Source organism: Thermobia domestica, chromosome 8, assembly GCF_964235325.1.
Source record: "Thermobia domestica chromosome 8, izTheDome1.hap1.1, whole genome shotgun sequence".
NCBI classification, from domain to species: domain Eukaryota; kingdom Metazoa; phylum Arthropoda; class Insecta; order Zygentoma; family Lepismatidae; genus Thermobia; species Thermobia domestica.
The window spans coordinates 287001534-287021102 of record NC_137461.1 but is presented as its reverse complement, the minus strand read 5'-3'; the positions used below and the strand labels follow the sequence as shown (position 1 = coordinate 287021102).

At 36.5% G+C, this 19569-nt stretch overlaps 1 protein-coding gene across 2 annotated transcripts in view; it reads left to right on the top strand.

The window, feature by feature from the left end:
* The window catches only part of LOC145693675 (acyl-coenzyme A thioesterase 9, mitochondrial-like), a 57263-nt gene extending 39220 nt beyond the window's left edge, over positions 1 to 18043 (top strand). For both annotated transcript variants that reach the window (XM_081769915.1, XM_081769916.1), the window contains exons 9-12: positions 660 to 745; positions 3638 to 3728; positions 13040 to 13190; positions 17406 to 18043. In XM_081769915.1, coding sequence (XP_081626041.1) covers positions 660 to 745; positions 3638 to 3728; positions 13040 to 13190; positions 17406 to 17470 — 393 coding nt within the window. In that variant the 3' untranslated portion in view covers positions 17471 to 18043. The remainder of the gene's footprint in view (positions 1 to 659; positions 746 to 3637; positions 3729 to 13039; positions 13191 to 17405) is intronic.
* Positions 18044 to 19569: the final 1526 nt, after the last annotated feature.

The window sequence follows — 19569 nt, the reverse complement described above, 5'->3', positions numbered from 1 at the left end:
TACTGAAAAGTTGACTTTTATTTCTCGTTGTATTTTAATTGTTTTTCACTATTGTTGTTGTTATATATTTTTCTCCGTTGTTACCATCATTAGTATTTATTGTTCTATATTTAATATTTATTGTTATTGTTATATATTTGTTTTTCTCATATATTTATTATTTATCTCTTCCTTTGTATTTTTACTTGTAGAAACCTCGGTGGCTCAGTGGTAGAGCATCCACTTCTGGTGCGTGGGGTCCCTGGTTCGAACCCACCTCGCGCCAAGTGGACTTTGTGGTGGACAAACACCATGTGCATGGGTTCTCTTCCTTCCACTTTATTCATTCCACCATTGCATTCATTTCTCATCATCACCGTCCCCTTTAGCCTAGCAGGCATTTCTGTTGTAGTAGTACTTGGTTATATTTTCATATATTTCTTTAATGTTATTTACAGCAGTCGCTTTAATCGTGACGGGGACAAATAGTCTCAATACTGACGTCCTCAATCAATCCTAACTAAATATGTTAAGAACGGGGAAAAGAGGCTACTCATAGGTAACCCCTCATATCTATTTTATTGCAAAACCCCTTTTTTCTTGTTTTTTTTTTTTCAGTTTAATACATAAAACGTGTGTGTAATTGAGTTTTTGATAAAAATTATTTTTTGTTATTTCAGAACAGGAATCTCCACAACAAAATATTCGGTGGATACTTAATGAGGCAATCGTATCAGCTGGCGTGGACAACAGCTTATGTATATGCGTAAGTAGTACAAAATGTCTAATTGAAAATTAAAAAAAAAAAAAAAAAAAAAGAAAGGAAACGTATTCAAACTTCTTCGACGGTCAGGTACTCCATCAAAGATAACCAATCATTTTGAACCCTATAAATCTTTCTTCCTCAAGGATGTATGCTGTTATATATATATATATATATATATATATATATATATATATATATATATATATATATATATAGATAGATAGATAGATAGATAGATAGATAGATAGATAGATAGATAGATAGATAGATAAATAGATACAGGGTGAGTCAAAATGATATTCCCAATTTCAAGGATTATTTTTTTGCATTTAATTACACGTATGTAAACAGAGATTACATACACTGATTGATCAACTCAAAAAGTTTTTTTTTTCTAACGTATTATAAATATCTATATGCAGCTCAAGTTTCTGCCAAACTTTTCCTAGCATGTCAGGGTCGATATCGGCCACAGCTGTAGTGATGCGCTCACACAGTTCAATCACAGTTGTAGCAACTGGCGGCACAAATACCCTAAATTTTCCACAGAAATGCCGTTGAACTTGCACAACGGACCTAGTCGCATAAAAATCAAGCAAACAGAACGCTTTCTGCTGGCCTGTAGAACCATATTGCTCACTTCGACTAAACTGCCTCCTGGTGGGCGTATACAGAACTACGCCTCTGCAATAGAAAGAAAAGAAAAAAACAGATTATATTCCAGAAAAAAATTATATTGGCAAGAAAAGCTCATTACTGTTCGAATAATAAATTAACAAAATCGGGAACTTCATTTTGACTCATCCGGTATATCTTGATGAATACTCAATTTTTCCCTCGTATTAAATTTTAAAAGCACGTTTCTTAAGAGGAAGAATTACAGGCTTTCCAATGCTCCTATATATTTGCATCTCTTCCTATAAACTCCTATATTTCCTACATTTTAACGAAACCTCCTATATTTTTGTGGCATTGTTACTTCCACTTTTGAAAATGACAAGAAAATAAGATGTGGGTGGTTCATTACACCAAACAATATACAGTTAGGGCAAAAAGTATTCATACACCTACAAAATGGAACAAAAAATAAACTAGTTTCGTCGTATTCATTAAAACGTTGTATGGAGTAGTGATTGTAAAGTTTTGTAAATCATTTATTTTGGTGTATCAATACTTTATGCACTAACTGTAGGCAAATAATTGTAGAATATGTTACACATAGTTAATAATCAAAAAAGGAAGTAACATAGAAACGATAGGATTTTGCAAGTGATTAAATTATTCACATTAGGGAGACAAATATGATTATGTTTATGTATTAAGGGGTGATATGCTTATGTACTGTACTTATAAAGTACACATATCACATCCACAGCTAATGAACTGTATGATTAAACTCATTTTACTGATTCACCCAGATAACATGGCGGAACGAAAAGTAAGACTTAACGAATATTTTAGATGTTATTTGCTTCAATTCTTATTCAAAAGTACATGCGTTAATATGATAAATATGACATGCTTTGTTCATATGTTAATATAATGATATAATACTTAAATATTAGTACAATGAATTACTTATCTTAACTTGTTTCTGAGTAATTATTTGTCCAAATGGTTGCTTGCTAAACGATCACACAATTTTGTCTTCGATCACACATAAACTGAGTAGCATTCTAAAACACTGTTAAGAACATGTAAATCTTGTATATTAATTAACATGAGTGTTTTTCTAAAAACTATGAATAAATATGCTTTTCTAAAACTATGAATGAATGCTTTGTCTAGTTGAACTTGACAACACACTGTACGAATGCAGAGACACCACTTGAATAGAACACTAAAGGCACTATTACCAGGCAATGCAAACACAACTCACTAAAACTCACCCCTTTTTTTTATCCAATAATAATTTTTATAATTGTATATTTCTAAATTGGTCCTTTATAAATTAAGGAATATACGCTCTTGTAAATGAAACTGGATTCAATTCGAGATAGGTCTATATTAAATGTCCGTGCACTTTCATTCCTATTTTACGTCTTAAACATCAAGTAACTAGTAATTTCCACACTTGTACACAAATTTACAAACGATATTTCTTTTACCGAGTCGCTCTTCTCCGAAACTCCTTGTTCTAAAGGTTTCATCGTTTCCATCCCACGTTTACCTTCTTTCCGCTGACTCGAAATAAAAATGAAATGAAATCTTTGAGTTTTACGTCCCACGGTTATGCCGGTTAGGCTAAAGGAGACGGTGATCATGAGTAATGAATGAAATGGTGGAATGAAGAAAGTGGGAAGAAACGCGAGAACCCCGAGAAAACCCACGCACACGGCCGAAATAAAATATCGGTATAGACACTTTTTTTTTTTAATACATTACAGCCCTTGCCTGAGCGTTATGCAAAATAAAGAACACTGTTGTATTTCGAAAGTGGAGGCCTATTACCTCAGGAAAGGAATCAATTTTTGAATTAGAAATTAAGAAATTAATTATTTTGACTGTTCAATAGGCCTACATTTTTTAAAAATGTTTTACAGATATAGCCTATCTTTTGATTTGGTCATACTGTGCTGTCTAAAATTCTTTTAGATCTACCGGCCACTTAAAATTGTAATGGACCAGCTCCTGTGGGAAGCTCTACAACTCCACTATGGCCCCTGGCTCTATCCCTAAAACTACTTTTTCCCGAATAAGAATGACTTTTTCCCACGGCTCCATATGAACTTTTTATTTATTTATTTATTTTATTTTAATGTAAAGAATCACTTCTTACAGTTTGTCGGTATAATTCATTAACATTTTGTATAACATATTTTATTTGATTTTGGTGATACATCATTTCAATAGAATCCTACTGATATGTTTTCCGTATTTGTATGTTTGCAGCAAAATAGGACGTCCTAAAATTGTGAAGATGAGCGACATTAAGTTCCAGTACCCAGTAGATGTGGGGTCCTTACTTCGAATGTTTTCTCAAGTGAGTACAAAAACATACTTGTCTTAGTATATCCATTTTTAGAATGACGGCTCTAGGACCTAATAGTAAAACAATCCGTGTCTCGGTAGAAGCGTATTACCAACCATATTACCAAGAAACAAGAAAAAAAAAGAAAACTGCTAAACTGGGCTTTCAAAATGTTTGTGTGGAGGAGAATTTATGTAGTGAGCTAGATCGAACAAAAAAAGATTGAAAAAGTATGGAACAAAGTATGAATTATATAAAAAAGTATGAATTATATGAAAAAGTATGAATTATATAAAATGTTTGTTTGTCCGGTATATAAATTCACACCGTTGATTGGCATACTTCAAAGTAATTTTATCAAAGAGACCATAGTCTGGAAGAGACCTTATGTTATATATATATATATATTTTTTTTTTTTTTTTGGTTCTTATCCTAAGGAGGATAGGACGGGGCTTCAAAAGGAAAGAGATAGCTTAAAAATTAGAAATAGGGAACCTGACGAATTCCTTAAGTTAGGAACATGAAACTTGGTGTGTAAACTCATTTCTACAAATAAGTTGACATACACGTATTACAATCTGAAAAAAAAAAAAGGAAGGTAAAGATTCCTCTTAGGGAGTGGTATCTGAAGGGAGTAACATGTAAAACAACTGATATTAGTGTCGGGATTTTCGGATTTTCGGGGTCACTGAGATGAATGGTGACTCTTGATGGCGTCTATGTCCAAATTCATCCTTCATGGACGTTACTTTTTATCTCAGCGACCCCACTACAACGACACTCAAATCGACCGTTTATGATCATTTTACATGTCACCTCTCCTATCCCCCTAGGTATGCTCGAGAATGTTACACACACTGAGGGCTGAACTTGGACTTAAATGATATTGGAACTATTTTTTTTCTCTCTCTCTCAGACGCGCCTCCTCAGTTTCGGCACCTGAAGAATTTAACCGAAACGGGTGTCGTCATCGCAATTTTATTTTCTCCAGCCTTTTTTCATCATCATGATTCTTCTTCTTCTTCTTCTTCTTCTTCTTATTATTATTATTATTATTATTATTATTATTATTATTATTATTATTATTATTATTATTATTATTTTGAATTAAATGGAAAAAAGGGAACAAGGACCGACAAGGGAGAAGAGGGACAAAACCACAGCACAACAGAAACAAAACAAAACAAACAAAAAACAAAACAAAACAAACAACAAATAGCATCAGACTTGAGCTTTCTAAATCCTATATTTTAAGCAAGCGCAGGGTTCATACACTACCTAGAAAACCTGGAGAACCTGGAAATCTCAGGGAAATTGATTTTGGAAGAAAAAATCTGGAAATATCAGGGAAATTGAGTTCAAAAGTATTTACTTATTAATTCCCTTAGTAGGGTTCTCAACCTAATATTTTTTCAACTTCTGTTTTATTTATTCTAATTATTAATTTTCTTGTGACAATATTTAATTGCTATCGTTCATTGGAAAGAAGGGTGGCCATTCTTAAATATATAAATATATTATTCTTAAAATTTGTGTGTTCTCTTACTGTTAGTTTCTTCCACTAGACCTGGAAATTGCAAAATTAATACCTGGAAAAGGTGGAAAATTGAGGGAAATTGAGTTCAATATTTTTGTAAGAACCTTGAAGCGTCTTTATTAAGCAATTTTAATTACTAAACTACTCCTAATCCTAACCTCTAAACTCATCGTCCTATTTTATATGAATGAAATCAATAACTTTGCATTTATATCTGCACTGTTGAGCTCGAAGTTCATTTTGACAATTTAGTATGATTCCTTACGGCTGGATTCCTCTTCATTTTCTTAAGTTTTTCAACTATATGTTTTCTTCTTCACCCGTATGTTTCTCTCCTGTGATATGATTTCCTCTGTGTGGTTAATAACTACTATATTCACTACATTTACACTAAACACTACACTTACACAAAACACTTCACTATAATTCACTTGTGTGGCCTTCACATCACTTCATTCACTATTTATTGTTTGCCGTTATAACTGTAATTATTAATGTCGCTGTATTGATCAGTGTTCTCGGTTGAGTTTAAAGCACATCTATCGGACCTTAATGTATCGGCTTGAGGTCCAGGGCTCACTCGGAGCGCTTAGTACAAGCCCTAGTCAGTTTTGTCCTACCGCCGCGTACACCCGGACCGGAAGTCGCACGCTATCGTAGCCAAATCGCTAACGGCTTCGAGATGATGCTCTTTCCCGAGTCTTCCTTATTACAATTGGGATATTACTTTATTTTGATTAATTTTGCTATGTAATAGCATATGTTTTTAGTTTATTCACACAAATAAGTAAATACTCATCCCAACACCAACACATCACAGACACACTCCCAGAGCATCCGGAGTTCCTTACCGAACTAATGCCGGAGTTGCCCCAGGCTCTTGCACACCATCAGTCACAGTCTTCCATCCTGGCGCGCCTCCTGGAGTTGCCTCCGGTCCAGGAGGGATCTCATTCAGCAGTCATTCCCATTTCGTTTCCATTTAAATAATATTATCTCCATAAAAGGATTTTCTGCATAGGTCTCAATATTCCTCTGCTACGTCTGCCAGGATTGTATAGTCCTCTTCTGATTCCAAGATGTCTTTGATTCCTTTACGTCTAATTTTGTCGCGGTCTCTCAGGCGCTCCTCTAGCAGTGGACACCACAGAACACTGTGTTCAGGTGTACCCAACTCTCCACAATCACATCTGTCATTTTGTTCCTTATTCATCCTGTAAAGATGGATGGGATAGGGATCATGTCATGTAAGTAGATGTATTAGTCCTTTGTTAGGGTTGAAGTAATTCCAGTTTAGTCGTATCTCAACGTCTGGGATAAATCCGAATAATCTTCTAGATGTGTCATCCTTTTGCCAATCTTTTGTCGATTTTTGTTGAATTAGTTTTTTTTTTTTTATTTCCTCTGGTTTTTCTGCTTTAGTTCCTATCAATTGTTACGTCTTATTTATATTTCTTTTTTCTGCCAATACGTTGCCGCTCTCGGAAGTACTGTTAAATACATAGATTTAATGCCCATCAGAACATACAGTGCATTGTTCAATGTCATGCCCAAGGCGCCACCGAGCCGAATTAGTAAGTTTCTTTGTGGACAATTGATTTTTACTTTTAGGGAATTATTTTCTACTAGACGATGTGCCTATATACTGGAAGCATAGTTCATCGACGCGCTTAGGATTACCTCCTGATAGGTCTTAATTAGTTTTTTTTTTGGGTAGCCTATACTTTGTTAACGTCAGTGAGATGAGTTTATTGCCTATTCTATGACTCTTTTCAATAACGTAATTGATATACTCTCGAAAAATTTAATTTATCACCCATCATAATTCCTAAATCTTTAAATGCTGATACTCTTTCGATCTTACTGTTTCCAATTTTAATTATAAGGCCTCTTAATAATTTAGTACCAAAAATCATATACTTCGTTTTCTTTTCCGAGATTTTTAATTTAGATTTTTCCTACCATAATTCATTTATAACACGTGATGCCTTTCCTTCTAGATCTTGCCTAGAACTGGCTGAGATAATTATCGCCAAATCATCAGCAAAAGCAATTACTCTTACAGTATCCTCTAACTCGTTTAATTTTTCTAAACACGGCTGGAATTACAAATCCCACATCAAAGGTCCTAGAATCGATCCTTGTGGGCATCCCTTTTGTGCTGTAATTTTTATTTTGCCCGTGCTCTCATAGATATAAATCTGTCTATTCAGGAATTATTCCCTTACTATATTTATTAAATATTGAGGTAGTTATAGTTCTTTTAAACCTTGCAATTAGTGATGGCGTCCATAAATTATCAAACACCCCCTCTATATCGAAAAAAAGAGGTTGCTTTGATATTGGAACTGTCACCAATCAACTTAGGAGCCCCGAAGACTATAGATTCGACACTAATATTGGTCGTTTTTGGTTATTTTTACAAGTCACCATTTCCCCCCTTCAGAGCTGCTGATGGGGCCTGAACTTGAGTTTTAAGTGCATCAGGAATGTTACTATTCATCTCAGCGACACCAAAAACTATAGATTTGACATCGGTCGTTTTCGATTATTTTATGATTCATCCTTTGGCTCTCCCCTTAGGTGTGCTTTGGGATCTTACCCCCACAGTACTATTTTTCAGACTGTAAATAATATGTGTACCAAATTTGGTTAAGATTGCTCTAGGCATTCCAGAGTTGTGCTGGAATATACACTTAAATACAGCGTGTCCATAAAAATACTATGGGCGCGGTGGCTCAGTGGTAGAGCGTTCACCTCCGGTGCTTGGAGTTCCTGGTTCGATCCCAGCTCGCGCCGTGTGGACTTTGTGGTGGACAAACACCGTGCTCGTGGGTTTTCTCGGGATTCTCCCGTTTCCTCCCACTTTCTTCATTCGACCATTTCATTCATTTCTCATAATCACTGTCTCCTTTAGCCCAACCGGCATAACCGTGGGACGTAAAACTCATTTCATTTCATTTCATATTTAAATGAAATTGGTCACATTTGAAAGAAAAAGTCAAAATACTTTTGTGCATGTCAACAATGGACAACGTCAATAATGGACGGATCAAACACAGAAAAAGTAAATTCACTCATGTTTACTTTGTGAAGTTGATATGGATTCAACGTTGGATATTCACCAAGCAGTTGATGTTTTTGCTGGAGGTCACTTGGAAAAGCTTTTTATGTTTCTGTATTGTTATGCCGTAATGTGCTAACGTATATTTATTTCCATTCGCTGTGTTGTGTTATTATTAAAGAATAAGCTTTAAGGTGTTATGGCGACCCCACAAGAACGAAGTTGTGTGTTGGTGGAATATCACAGCACGCAGAGTCTGGCGCAGGTTGACAGTGTGTGACTTCCTTTTATAAGATTACGGAATCTAAGTTTTACGTCCCACGATTATGCCGGTTAGTCTAAAGGAGACGGTGATGATGAGAGATGAATGAAAATGGTGGAATGAAGAAAGTGGGAGGAAACTGGAGAACCCCGAGAAAACCCACGAGCACGGTGTTTGTCCACCACAAAGTCCACACGGCGCGAGCTGGGATCGAACCAGGGACCCCAAGCACCGGAGGTGAACGCTCTAACACTGAGCCACCGTGCCCCCTTATAAGATTACATAAAGGATTGTGCCTATGTATCTCTATAACCTCAAAACCTGCAAGAACTGCAAGTACTTATCAGTGCTGCCATCCAGTCCGTTTCATGAGATATGTTGGAGCTTGTGTGGCGTGAAGGGGATTATCATCTTTATGTCTGCATCACACTCGCGGGGTCCACATTCAATGTCTGTGAGGTATAGTAAAAAATATTTGAGTTTTTTTTTTTTCAAATGTGATAAATTTCATTTAAATACGGTTATCCAAAGCGACATAATACCACTTTAAAGTGTGATTGTATTTTTATGGTCACGCTGTATATAAAGGTTGCTTAATTTCATATCTACGCGTATTATCCAATTTGTCGGTGTTTTATCTTATCACCCTGTGTAATAGATATATATTCATTGTTTTTAAGTGTGTGATAGTTATGATGATCGGATCGAATTGTGACTTTGCATACAATGTAATCCCACGTTAACATTCCGCATTTAACAAAGTATTAATTTGATCAAGAGAAGTAACGCTATATACGTAAAGCATTTAAATATACATTTAAGGAAAATTATATTAGTCAATTTCCTACATTAGTAAATACGTAGAAAATATTGATATACATCGCTCATGGGACGCCATACTTCCTAGGCTCGATATTTTCATCGATTGATCTTGTGGCCATCAATTCATAATTGTATTATTTTTCTGAACTCAAAAATGTGAGCAGTTTTTTTTCTTCATGTTTTTGTTAGGATTTTTTAAAAATGTATTTAGTCATTTTTCAGATATCAGTACGGTATTTTTCAGTCTTGAAAAGGGAAAAGCTTTGATAGGGTGCATATTTTTAAAAAATAATAGATTAGAGTCAGTGGTTTGTCATTTAACAACTTATTGGAAGCAAATTCTATATTTCTGTATTTATTTAAAAGTGTTAATTTTGTATTGTTGTAAAACACAATAACTGTTAAAATATTAAAATCTCATGTTGTAGATATACTGAAACTATTTTTTATGATGCGGATTTCATTATATGACACCTCTATTTTAGTGAAAACATCCACTTAAGAAAAAAAAAACAGTTCGGTAAATACGGAGTATTACGAAGGGTGATCAGAAAATAAGGTTACAAATCCTGCCATGAAACGTGTTATATATTATTTCATATAACCAAAACTGCTACCGGGTAGTACATACATTTTTCGACATAGTTTCTATATCCGTTGAGGCACTTGTCGCATCGTGGGATGAGTTTGAAGATTAACTCCTAGTAAAAATCCTGTCCTTACGTGTTCAGCCTGTTGCCACGACGTGTTTTACCTCCTCCTCTGAAGCGAAGCGACGGTCTTTTAGGTACTCCTTCAAGTGCGGGAACAGGTGAAAGTTGCTTGGAACGAGGTCCCCTTGTTGTCCAGAATCATTTCCTCCGGGCAAGCTATGTTGAAATCTGTTGATGCCATGCTGAGTCGGTCATTGCGCTCCTCGACGGTGATGTTTTCTGTACCAGCCGCAAACTTTGGACACTATCCTGCAACATGCTGACGGGACATTACAGTCTCTCCGTAACTCCTCTACCAGCTGTTGAAGAATTTCAGCCGCGGTTACATGTTTCGCGCACAGAAATCGAATAACTGAGCAGACTTCTTTGCGAGACTAGTTTTCTAAACCAGTCGCCATTTTGTGTTGTGTTTGCATACAACTAGCGGCGTAGATGGCTGATGGCTGAAACTCTGGATAATTACGAACTACACGCGCCTCATTCCTTTATAAACAGACGAAACTTCAGAAATATATCGGCCTTGTAACCTTAGTTTCTGATCCTCCCTTGTAACCTTAGTTTCTGATCCTCCCTTGTAACCTTAGTTTCTGGTCCTCCCTTGTAACCTTAGTTTCTGATCCTCCCTTGTGACCTTAGTTTCTGATCCTCCCTTGTAACCTTAGTTTCTGATCCTCCCTTGTAACCTTAGTTTCTGATCCTCCCTTGTAACCTTAGTTTCTGATCCTCCCTTGTAACCTTAGTTTCTGATCCTCCCTTGTAACCTTAGTTTCTGATCCTCCCTTGTAACCTTAGTTTCTGATCCTCCCTTGTAACCTTAGTTTGTGATCCTCCCTTGTAACCTTAGTTTGTGATCCTCCCTTGTGACCTTAGTTTCTGATCCTCCCTTGTAACCTTAGTTTCTGATCCTCCCTTGTAACCTTAGTTTCTGATTCTCCCTTGTAACCTTAATTTGTGATCCTCCCTTGTAACCTTAGTTTCTGATCCTCCATTGTAACCTTAATTTGTGATCCTCCCTTGTAATCTTAGTTTCTGATCCTCCCTTGTAACCTTAGTTTCTGATCCTCCCTTGTAACCTTAGTTTCTGATCCTCCCTTGTAACCTTAGTTTCTGATCCTCCCTTGTAACCTTAGTTTCTGATCCTCCCTTGTAACCTTAGTTTCTGATCCTCCCTTGTAACCTTAGTTTCTGATCCTCCCTTGTAACCTTAGTTTCTGATCTTCCCTTGTAACCTTAGTTTCTGATCCTCCCTTGTAACCTTAGTTTCTGATCCTCCCTTGTAACCTTAGTTTCTGATCCTCCCTTGTAACCTTAGTTTCTGATCCTCCCTTGTAACCTTAGTTTCTGATCCTCCCTTGTAACCTTAGTTTCTGATCCTCCCTTGTAACCTTAGTTTCTGATCCTCCCTTGTAACCTTAGTTTCTGATCCTCCCTTGTAACCTTAGTTTCTGATCCTCCCTTGTAACCTTAGTTTCTGATCCTCCCTTGTAACCTTAGTTTCTGATCCTCCCTTGTAACCTTAGTTTCTGATCCTCCCTTGTAACCTTAGTTTGTGATCCTCCCTTGTAACCTTAGTTTGTGATCCTCCCTTGTGACCTTAGTTTCTGATCCTCCCTTGTAACCTTAGTTTCTGATCCTCCCTTGTAACCTTAGTTTCTGATTCTCCCTTGTAACCTTAATTTGTGATCCTCCCTTGTAACCTTAGTTTCTGATCCTCCATTGTAACCTTAATTTGTGATCCTCCCTTGTAATCTTAGTTTCTGATCCTCCCTTGTAACCTTAGTTTCTGATCCTCCCTTGTAATCTTAGTTTCTGATCCTCCCTTGTAACCTTAGTTTCTGATCCTCCCTTGTAACCTTAGTTTGTGATCCTCCCTTGTAACCTTAGTTTCTGATCCTCCCTTGTAACCTTAGTTTCTGATCCTCCCTTGTAACCTTAGTTTCTGATCCTCCCTTGTAACCTTAGTTTCTGATCCTCCCTTGTAACCTTAGTTTCTGATCCTCCCTTGTAACCTTAGTTTCTGATCCTCCCTTGTAACCTTAGTTTCTGATCCTCCCTTGTAACCTTAGTTTCTGATCCTCCCTTGTAACCTTAGTTTCTGATCCTCCCTTGTAACCTTAGTTTGTGATCCTCCCTTGTAACCTTAGTTTCTGATCCTCCCTTGTAACCTTAGTTTGTGATCCTCCCTTGTAACCTTAGTTTCTGATCCTCCCTTGTAACCTTAGTTTCTGATCCTCCCTTGTAACCTTAGTTTCTGATCCTCCCTTGTAACCTTAGTTTCTGATCCTCCCTTGTAACCTTAGTTTCTGATCCTCCCTTGTAACCTTAGTTTCTGATCTTCCCTTGTAACCTTAGTTTCTGATCCTCCCTTGTAACCTTAGTTTCTGATCCTCCCTTGTAACCTTAGTTTCTGATCCTCCCTTGTAACCTTAGTTTCTGATCCTCCCTTGTAACCTTAGTTTCTGATCCTCCCTTGTAACCTTAGTTTCTGATCCTCCCTTGTAACCTTAGTTTCTGATCCTCCCTTGTAACCTTAGTTTCTGATCCTCCCTTGTAACCTTAGTTTCTGATCCTCCCTTGTAACCTTAGTTTCTGATCCTCCCTTGTAACCTTAGTTTCTGGTCCTCCCTTGTAACCTTAGTTTCTGATCCTCCCTTGTAACCTTAGTTTCTGGTCCTCCCTTGTAACCTTAGTTTCTGATCCTCCCTTGTAACCTTAGTTTCTTATCCTCCCTTGTAACCTTAGTTTCTGATCCTCCCTTGTAACCTTAGTTTCTGGTCCTCCCTTGTAACCTTAGTTTCTGATCCTCCCTTGTACTGTATATTGAAGTTAAATCAATAATGTACAGTTAATTGTTGACTATGATTAGTTAGACACATTTCATAGATATTGAAAATAATCTATAAAATTTATTTTGTTCAATTTAGGTCACGTATACGGAGCGTGATTTCATGGAAGTAATGGTGAGGGCTGAAGTTTCCGATCCGAAACAAGAGCACACTAATACCACAAATGTCTTTCATTTTACCTTCTATGCGCAGGAGATTTTACCAGAAATAATTCCCAAAACCTACAACGGTAAGTATGCTTTCTTTATAGATGTTAAAGAGAGGAGGTACGTGAAAGGCTTAAAACAATCATGTATGCAACTTAATTCATTGATTTAGTATGTGATGCAGTCGAGAAGAATTTTAAGACTGGATGAAAAGGGCATTCACTAGCACTTAATTTCGCTTTTCAAAAGTGTTGTAAGAGACAGGGGTAATAACACAATTTATGTGCATAAATTTTGTTTACAAAATAAAGTAATACTTAGCAAAGTGCAGTATTTGCTGAGATATTGTGTGTATATATATAATTATTAACTATTCACTCACCACCAGATCATCCAAACTACTTCATTTCTAAGATGCTCTAATTCCGCTCCATCCTGCTAATTTTCTCCATTCTTCCCCATACCCACATTTCGAAAGCTTCCTGTCGTTCCTCATCATTTTTACATAATGTCCATGTTCGTTCCAGTCACCATAGCTATTGTCTTTCTAATATTTATTTTCATCCCATATGCTTCACAGTGCTTCCTCAAGTTTTCTAACATATTGTTGATTTTCTCTTCAGATTCTGCAACAAATGTCATATCATCTGCAAAGTTTATACATCTAATCATTCTATTTCCTACTGAAATGCGACCTTCCTTTTGTAGACTCTTTTTCACTATCTCTTCTAAATAGATATTAAATAATGTGGTCGAAAGACGACATCCTTATCGAACTCTCCTTTCAATTGCATTTTCCTCTGTCATAACCCCCCCTTCCCATTCTAACACTTGCTTGTTGGTTCATGTATAAGTTTAGGTTGCAAATAAGACGGAATTTTCCGAAATGCGATTCCTAAGAGAGGAAATGGGGATTGAAAATCTTCTTGCCGTTCACCAAATCTCTGAAACTGTTGGGTATAGAACCTTTGAAATTTTGTACAAATAATTTTCTTGTGCCCCGGGCTGCAGATAAGGTGTTATTTTGCGAGATGTGACACTTAAAGGGGAATAAAACGGGAATTATCTGTTTGACGTTATTCAGATCTCCAGACGATTAGGTATAGAACCTTGATGATTTATATAAGTATTGACCCTTGTACTCTAAGCTGATGATTAGATTGGATTTTACGAAATCAGAATTAAAAAGGGTAGGAGTTTTTGTTTGCTTTTACGTTCTTTAAATCTCCAAAACTGTGGTAATGAACGTATATATTTATGTATGTTGAAGGTAATGGTAATGTGTTTTTTTTATATACAGTATAACCTCGTTAACACGAACTCGCTTAAGCCGAACACTCGGTTGGGACGAACAAAATTTCGGTCCCGGCATCGCTGTACGTTATCTTATAGGAAGTTTTATGGGTTAACACGAATTTCGGTTAGCACGAATTATGAACTCATTTTTAGTCCCTTGAGTCAGTAAAGGTTTTCATTTAACTCGAACTTTCAATCCTTTTTTTTTTTTTTTTGTTTTGTTTTGTTTTGTTTTGTTTTGTTTTGTTTTGTTTTGTTTTGTTTTGTTTTTTTAGATCATTTTTCTTATTTCAGATTTCACTCCAGATCAGTTTTGTCATACAGTATTTATACGGACCAAAATTCTCTTGTAAATAAGAGAAAAAACAGAAACAGGTACTTTTCCTCTCTTATGAGGTGTTGATTCTGCCCTCCGTCAAGCGCTGAACATGCAAGAGCTTGGCAGACGAGCTGCTGGTGACAGCTCGAGACAAAACATCTTCTCTCCCCTGTAACTCCAAACTGGTGACAGCAGTCATAAATACCTCTCCGTTACTAGCGGTACCCAACCTGCTAGCGGAGTTATCAATTTTATAACTTGACCTGGATTTTCTGCGTGGATTTTTTTTTTTTTTTAATCTTCAAAGATAGGATAATAAGATTACTGTAGTGTTTTCACTTTTCAGAGGACGGTACCGAGGCCGAAACTAGTCTCGATCTCGATCTTAACTCGAATTTGAGACCAAGCCGTGCTTTTCGAAATCGAGACGAGACAGAAACTCTTAGCCTCATCTCGATACAATTCTGTGGATGGTATCAAGACGGAGAAGAGTCTTGGTCTCGCCTCGAATTTGGAACCGAAACGAGACCTAGACTACTCAGTCTCGTCTCGATACCATCTCTAGTATTTTCTATGACATACATAATATACTGTAGTGGTATGTATAGTCTGTATACTGTAGTGCGTATATATGGAGAAAATGTATTCGAATAATAAAATTTGGGTTCCCGGTTTACACGAATTTTTTTTTAACACGAACTCCTGATTTTTCAGTCCCTTGGAATTCGTGTTAACGAGGGTTTACTGTATTTATTTATGTGAAATTCTGTAACCTTATTATGGAGAAGCCCAAAGGCTTACGTTCTTAAATCGTTGGAAGTGTTAAATATATATATATCAGCTATCCTAGACTGACAATGAGATAAAATTTTAAGAAACATGATATAGGATTTCAGCAAAATCGAACTTGCATCAACAAGTGTTTTGAAACTATATATGTGGCGCCCACGGATAATACAGTGCTATTTTTCAGGTCAAAATAAAACGAAATTGCTATATAATGGTCGGCCTTCTTCAGCCGTTATGGGGAACAAAAATTTCACTATGTGGCAACGTCGTAGATTAACTTCCCACCATTAGCATTGCTCTGCGAATCCATCAATGAGTTATATCGATTGTTACGGTAATAAGTGGAATTAGGATCAACATCTATCGACTTTAACTGCTGTCCGAAAAGAATCGATGTAATTGTTTTGATTGGTTGGTAGATATATGGTTCTTTATGTGCGACGTTGCCATGTTGTCATATAGTACAATACTCGTCTGCAGACGAAGGCCCGAAAGGTATTCCATTATATATAAAGAAAAAAGTTCTAATAAACATGAGTCGAAAAACGTCTCCTTTCAGAATTATGAACTACCGAAAATTCGAAATATCACGTTTCAAAACGCCCTGGCTTAGAAACTATAGGGCCTATCTCAAGCGGTTTAAGGAATTACACAGAAACTGGTACATACGCTCTATCTAAATATCCATGTTTCAGAATTCACCAGTACTAGCGAAGCGAACGCACCACTAATACTTAAATGAGTATCCCTATACTTCAACTTCCTTTTTACAGTTCCTTTCACCGATAACGAAGGATGGTAAAACAGTTTTTCAAATATTTTTCATAAATATTACTCTTTTTGTGTCAAAAGCTGGCGTTCTGCCAGTATTGTCATCTGTACACTGATTTTGAATTTTAGACACAGAAAACTTGGCATGGGGGGGGGGGACAGTGGCTCAGTGGTAGAGTGCTTTCTTCTGGTATGTGGGGTTCCTAGTTCGATCCCCGGCCAAGTGTGGGTTTTCTCGGGGTAGTCCTGTTTCCCTCCACATTATCATTCCACCATTTTTTTCATCATCATTCACTTGCCTTAATCATCCGTCTCCCTTATGGGGCGTTTACACTTAGTCGATTTGCGTTCGATTCAGTTGAATTGACGTCAATTTCAACTTAATTGACCGTGTAAATAGGACTTCAACTTAATCGCTTGTTGATCGAAAGCGACTAATCGACTAGCAACTGAATTGAAAGACGTTCTATTTTCTGTGGTCGATTCTATTTTCTTCTGCTATAACACCGCAAATTGTACCAATTACTTTTTGTTTGGACATCTTTAAAATTGCCAGTCGATTTCGAATCGACCAGAGGAGAGCGAGTCGACAAGCAGCATTCAATTTCGGTTGAAACAATTGAACACATCCATCGATCTCATTCGGTCTAGTTGCTTCGATTTAGTCGCAAATGCAGCGAGTCGATTTAGCCGTGCGACTAAATCGACCAAGTGTAAACGCCCCATTAGCCTAAAGGGCAAAGTGTGGGACGTTAAACTGAAATATTTCATTTCATTTTCATTTCAAAACTTGACATGGAAAAGTACCACTATATATTCTTCCCAAAATATGGTAGTTGTGGGAGCCATGCTGCACACACCACATATTTACGATAGCGGAACACTATTACAAGGTTGTAGCCTTTCGTTAACTTTCAAACAACCCGGTGCGATCGATACTGTGTGCATGGGGAGAGGGTTGAAAGTTTGACGCGCACACATGCGAATCAAGCCTTTTTATTAAGGTACTTTGCTTCACTTGTTGAAATAATGAAATTATGCTTTTTTTTTTTCATTTGAAAGTAGTATTTTAAGATCATTACTTAAAAAAAAAAAAAACTCGTTTATTTTACTTATTTTTCAGAAGCTATGATGTACTTGGATGGCCGACGCCATTTTAAGGACGCAATGTCGTCGAGCACAAAGTAGAAGTGGTGTCTTATGTGAGAACAATGGCTTAAAGAATTCCGTTCTCGTGGCAGCTTATTTTTTTTTCTGAGATGTAAGCGTATACCAAAGCCTTACTTGATAACAAAGATAATTGTATACTTTGCTTTAATACTGTAGATACGAACATAATACTTTGTATACAGAAAAATAATGTTATTCTACTATCGCTGTATATTTTATTGAATATACTTTATTTTCGAGTTTTTACTTGTATGTTATCCGTTTCGTATGGCTGTGTTTGTAAGGGAAAGTTTTATATATAATCCCCGTGTCTTCTGAACGTTAGACTGAATGTACTGTTTGTTAGGCTGTTTATTCCAAATTTATATTCTTTACTTAATTAAGGCGAGGGAGAGTGAAAGTTAATAATAATGAAATATTGTAATATAACTAGTCAACCAGTTTCATATTTCTTGCCACTTCTGTATTCTATGCTTCACGGCATATTATTGATGATAAATAATCTCAAAATCAATATGCCTAAATGTCTTAATTAGGAATGAATTTTGTATGGAAAATAATAAGTAAAAATTGATTACTCGTGTTATAAAATCTGTACTTATTTATTTTCTTACGTGATATGCACTTTCGGATAATTTTAACGTAAAAGTTCTCTACAAATTTTATGTTTTGATACGACAGCTGCCCAGAAAGTCCTAGACGTTTTGGCCTATCGCGGCAGCGGGGAGGCTAGAATCGCCATCTTGGTGTCAGAACGTTGTGACACTCAGTACACATTCAGGTGTGGTAGCAAGAGGACTGTAACGCTCTTACTGTGCTTTCTGTAACGTGTTACAATGTGCGCTACGATAGAAAATCCCGCCTACGTTGGCAAAAAACCACAAGCAAATTGAAATCCATCGCCAACTGTGTGAACTGTACGGACATGGAATAATGAGTGAAGGTCAAGTGAGGCAATGGTGCATGTCCACACACGGCCAAGCGTACCCGAGAGCTTTTGGATGGTTTGCGATAGGAGGTGTTTGATCGCCCACCATACAGTCCGGATTTGGCGCCGGGCGATTACCATCTCTTCCCAGCGATGCAGAGACATGGCTCGCTACACAGAGCTTTAATACTGACGCCAAACTCAATGTCAATGTAAGGTAATGGTTGAAATCGCAGGCAGCAGATTTCTACCGCGACGATGTTGATAAAATTGTGCCATGGTATATGATAAGTGCCTTAATTTGCATGGCGATTATGTGGAAAAATAGTTTAAGAGTGTACCTTTCAAATGTATATAACACTATTTGGTTTGTTCATTCTTTTTTTTTTTTTTTTTTTTATTTATTTATTTCAAAACGTCTGTTGCTTTCTGGACATCTGTCATATATAAAATTCAATTTACATAACATTTTACTTTTTTATCTTGTTTCTCTTAGAAAGTATGTCAAATTCTATGTAAGATACGGTTATAGTGTGTCTTTTCTTGTACACAAAAGAAAAAAGGGGAAATAGTTATGTTTTAAGAACTTCTAGATGAACAGTGTGGAAATATTTTGATTCCCTAAAAAACGAAGAGTTGTACAATATATTTTATTTTGTAAATTAACATATTGTAAGCATATGTGCGTAGTATGCAGAACGTGTATTATAGAGAACGTTACAAATAGGCAGATTGAAGAAATGTTTGAGATGAGTACGAATTAGTGAGATTAATATAAGTATGTCATGTATTTTGTCTAAAAACATGTTCTTCGAGCTGTAATTACTATAGAATTTCAGGATCGTGTGTTATCATTGATATCTCGTAAAGAGTTTCCTTTAGTCGGCAAACTATTGTAGTTTGTGAGAGCTGCAATTTTTTCAGCATCATTTACGTACTTAAATGTATCTGTGTTCCTACTCTCTAGCCGTCAGTGTTGGAGAAACTCGTAATTTTTCTTTCGATCCAGAAAAACAATCACTGATACTTCTAGTATACAATTTCTCTATCTACGTGTCCAAGAACATGCAACTCATTATAACAGTAGGGGGACAAGATGGCTTAGTGTGAGATTGCTCGCCTGTGGTATTGTATGAAAGCAATAATGCCAATTCAACAATCACTGAAGTTGCTATTTGTGCGTATAACC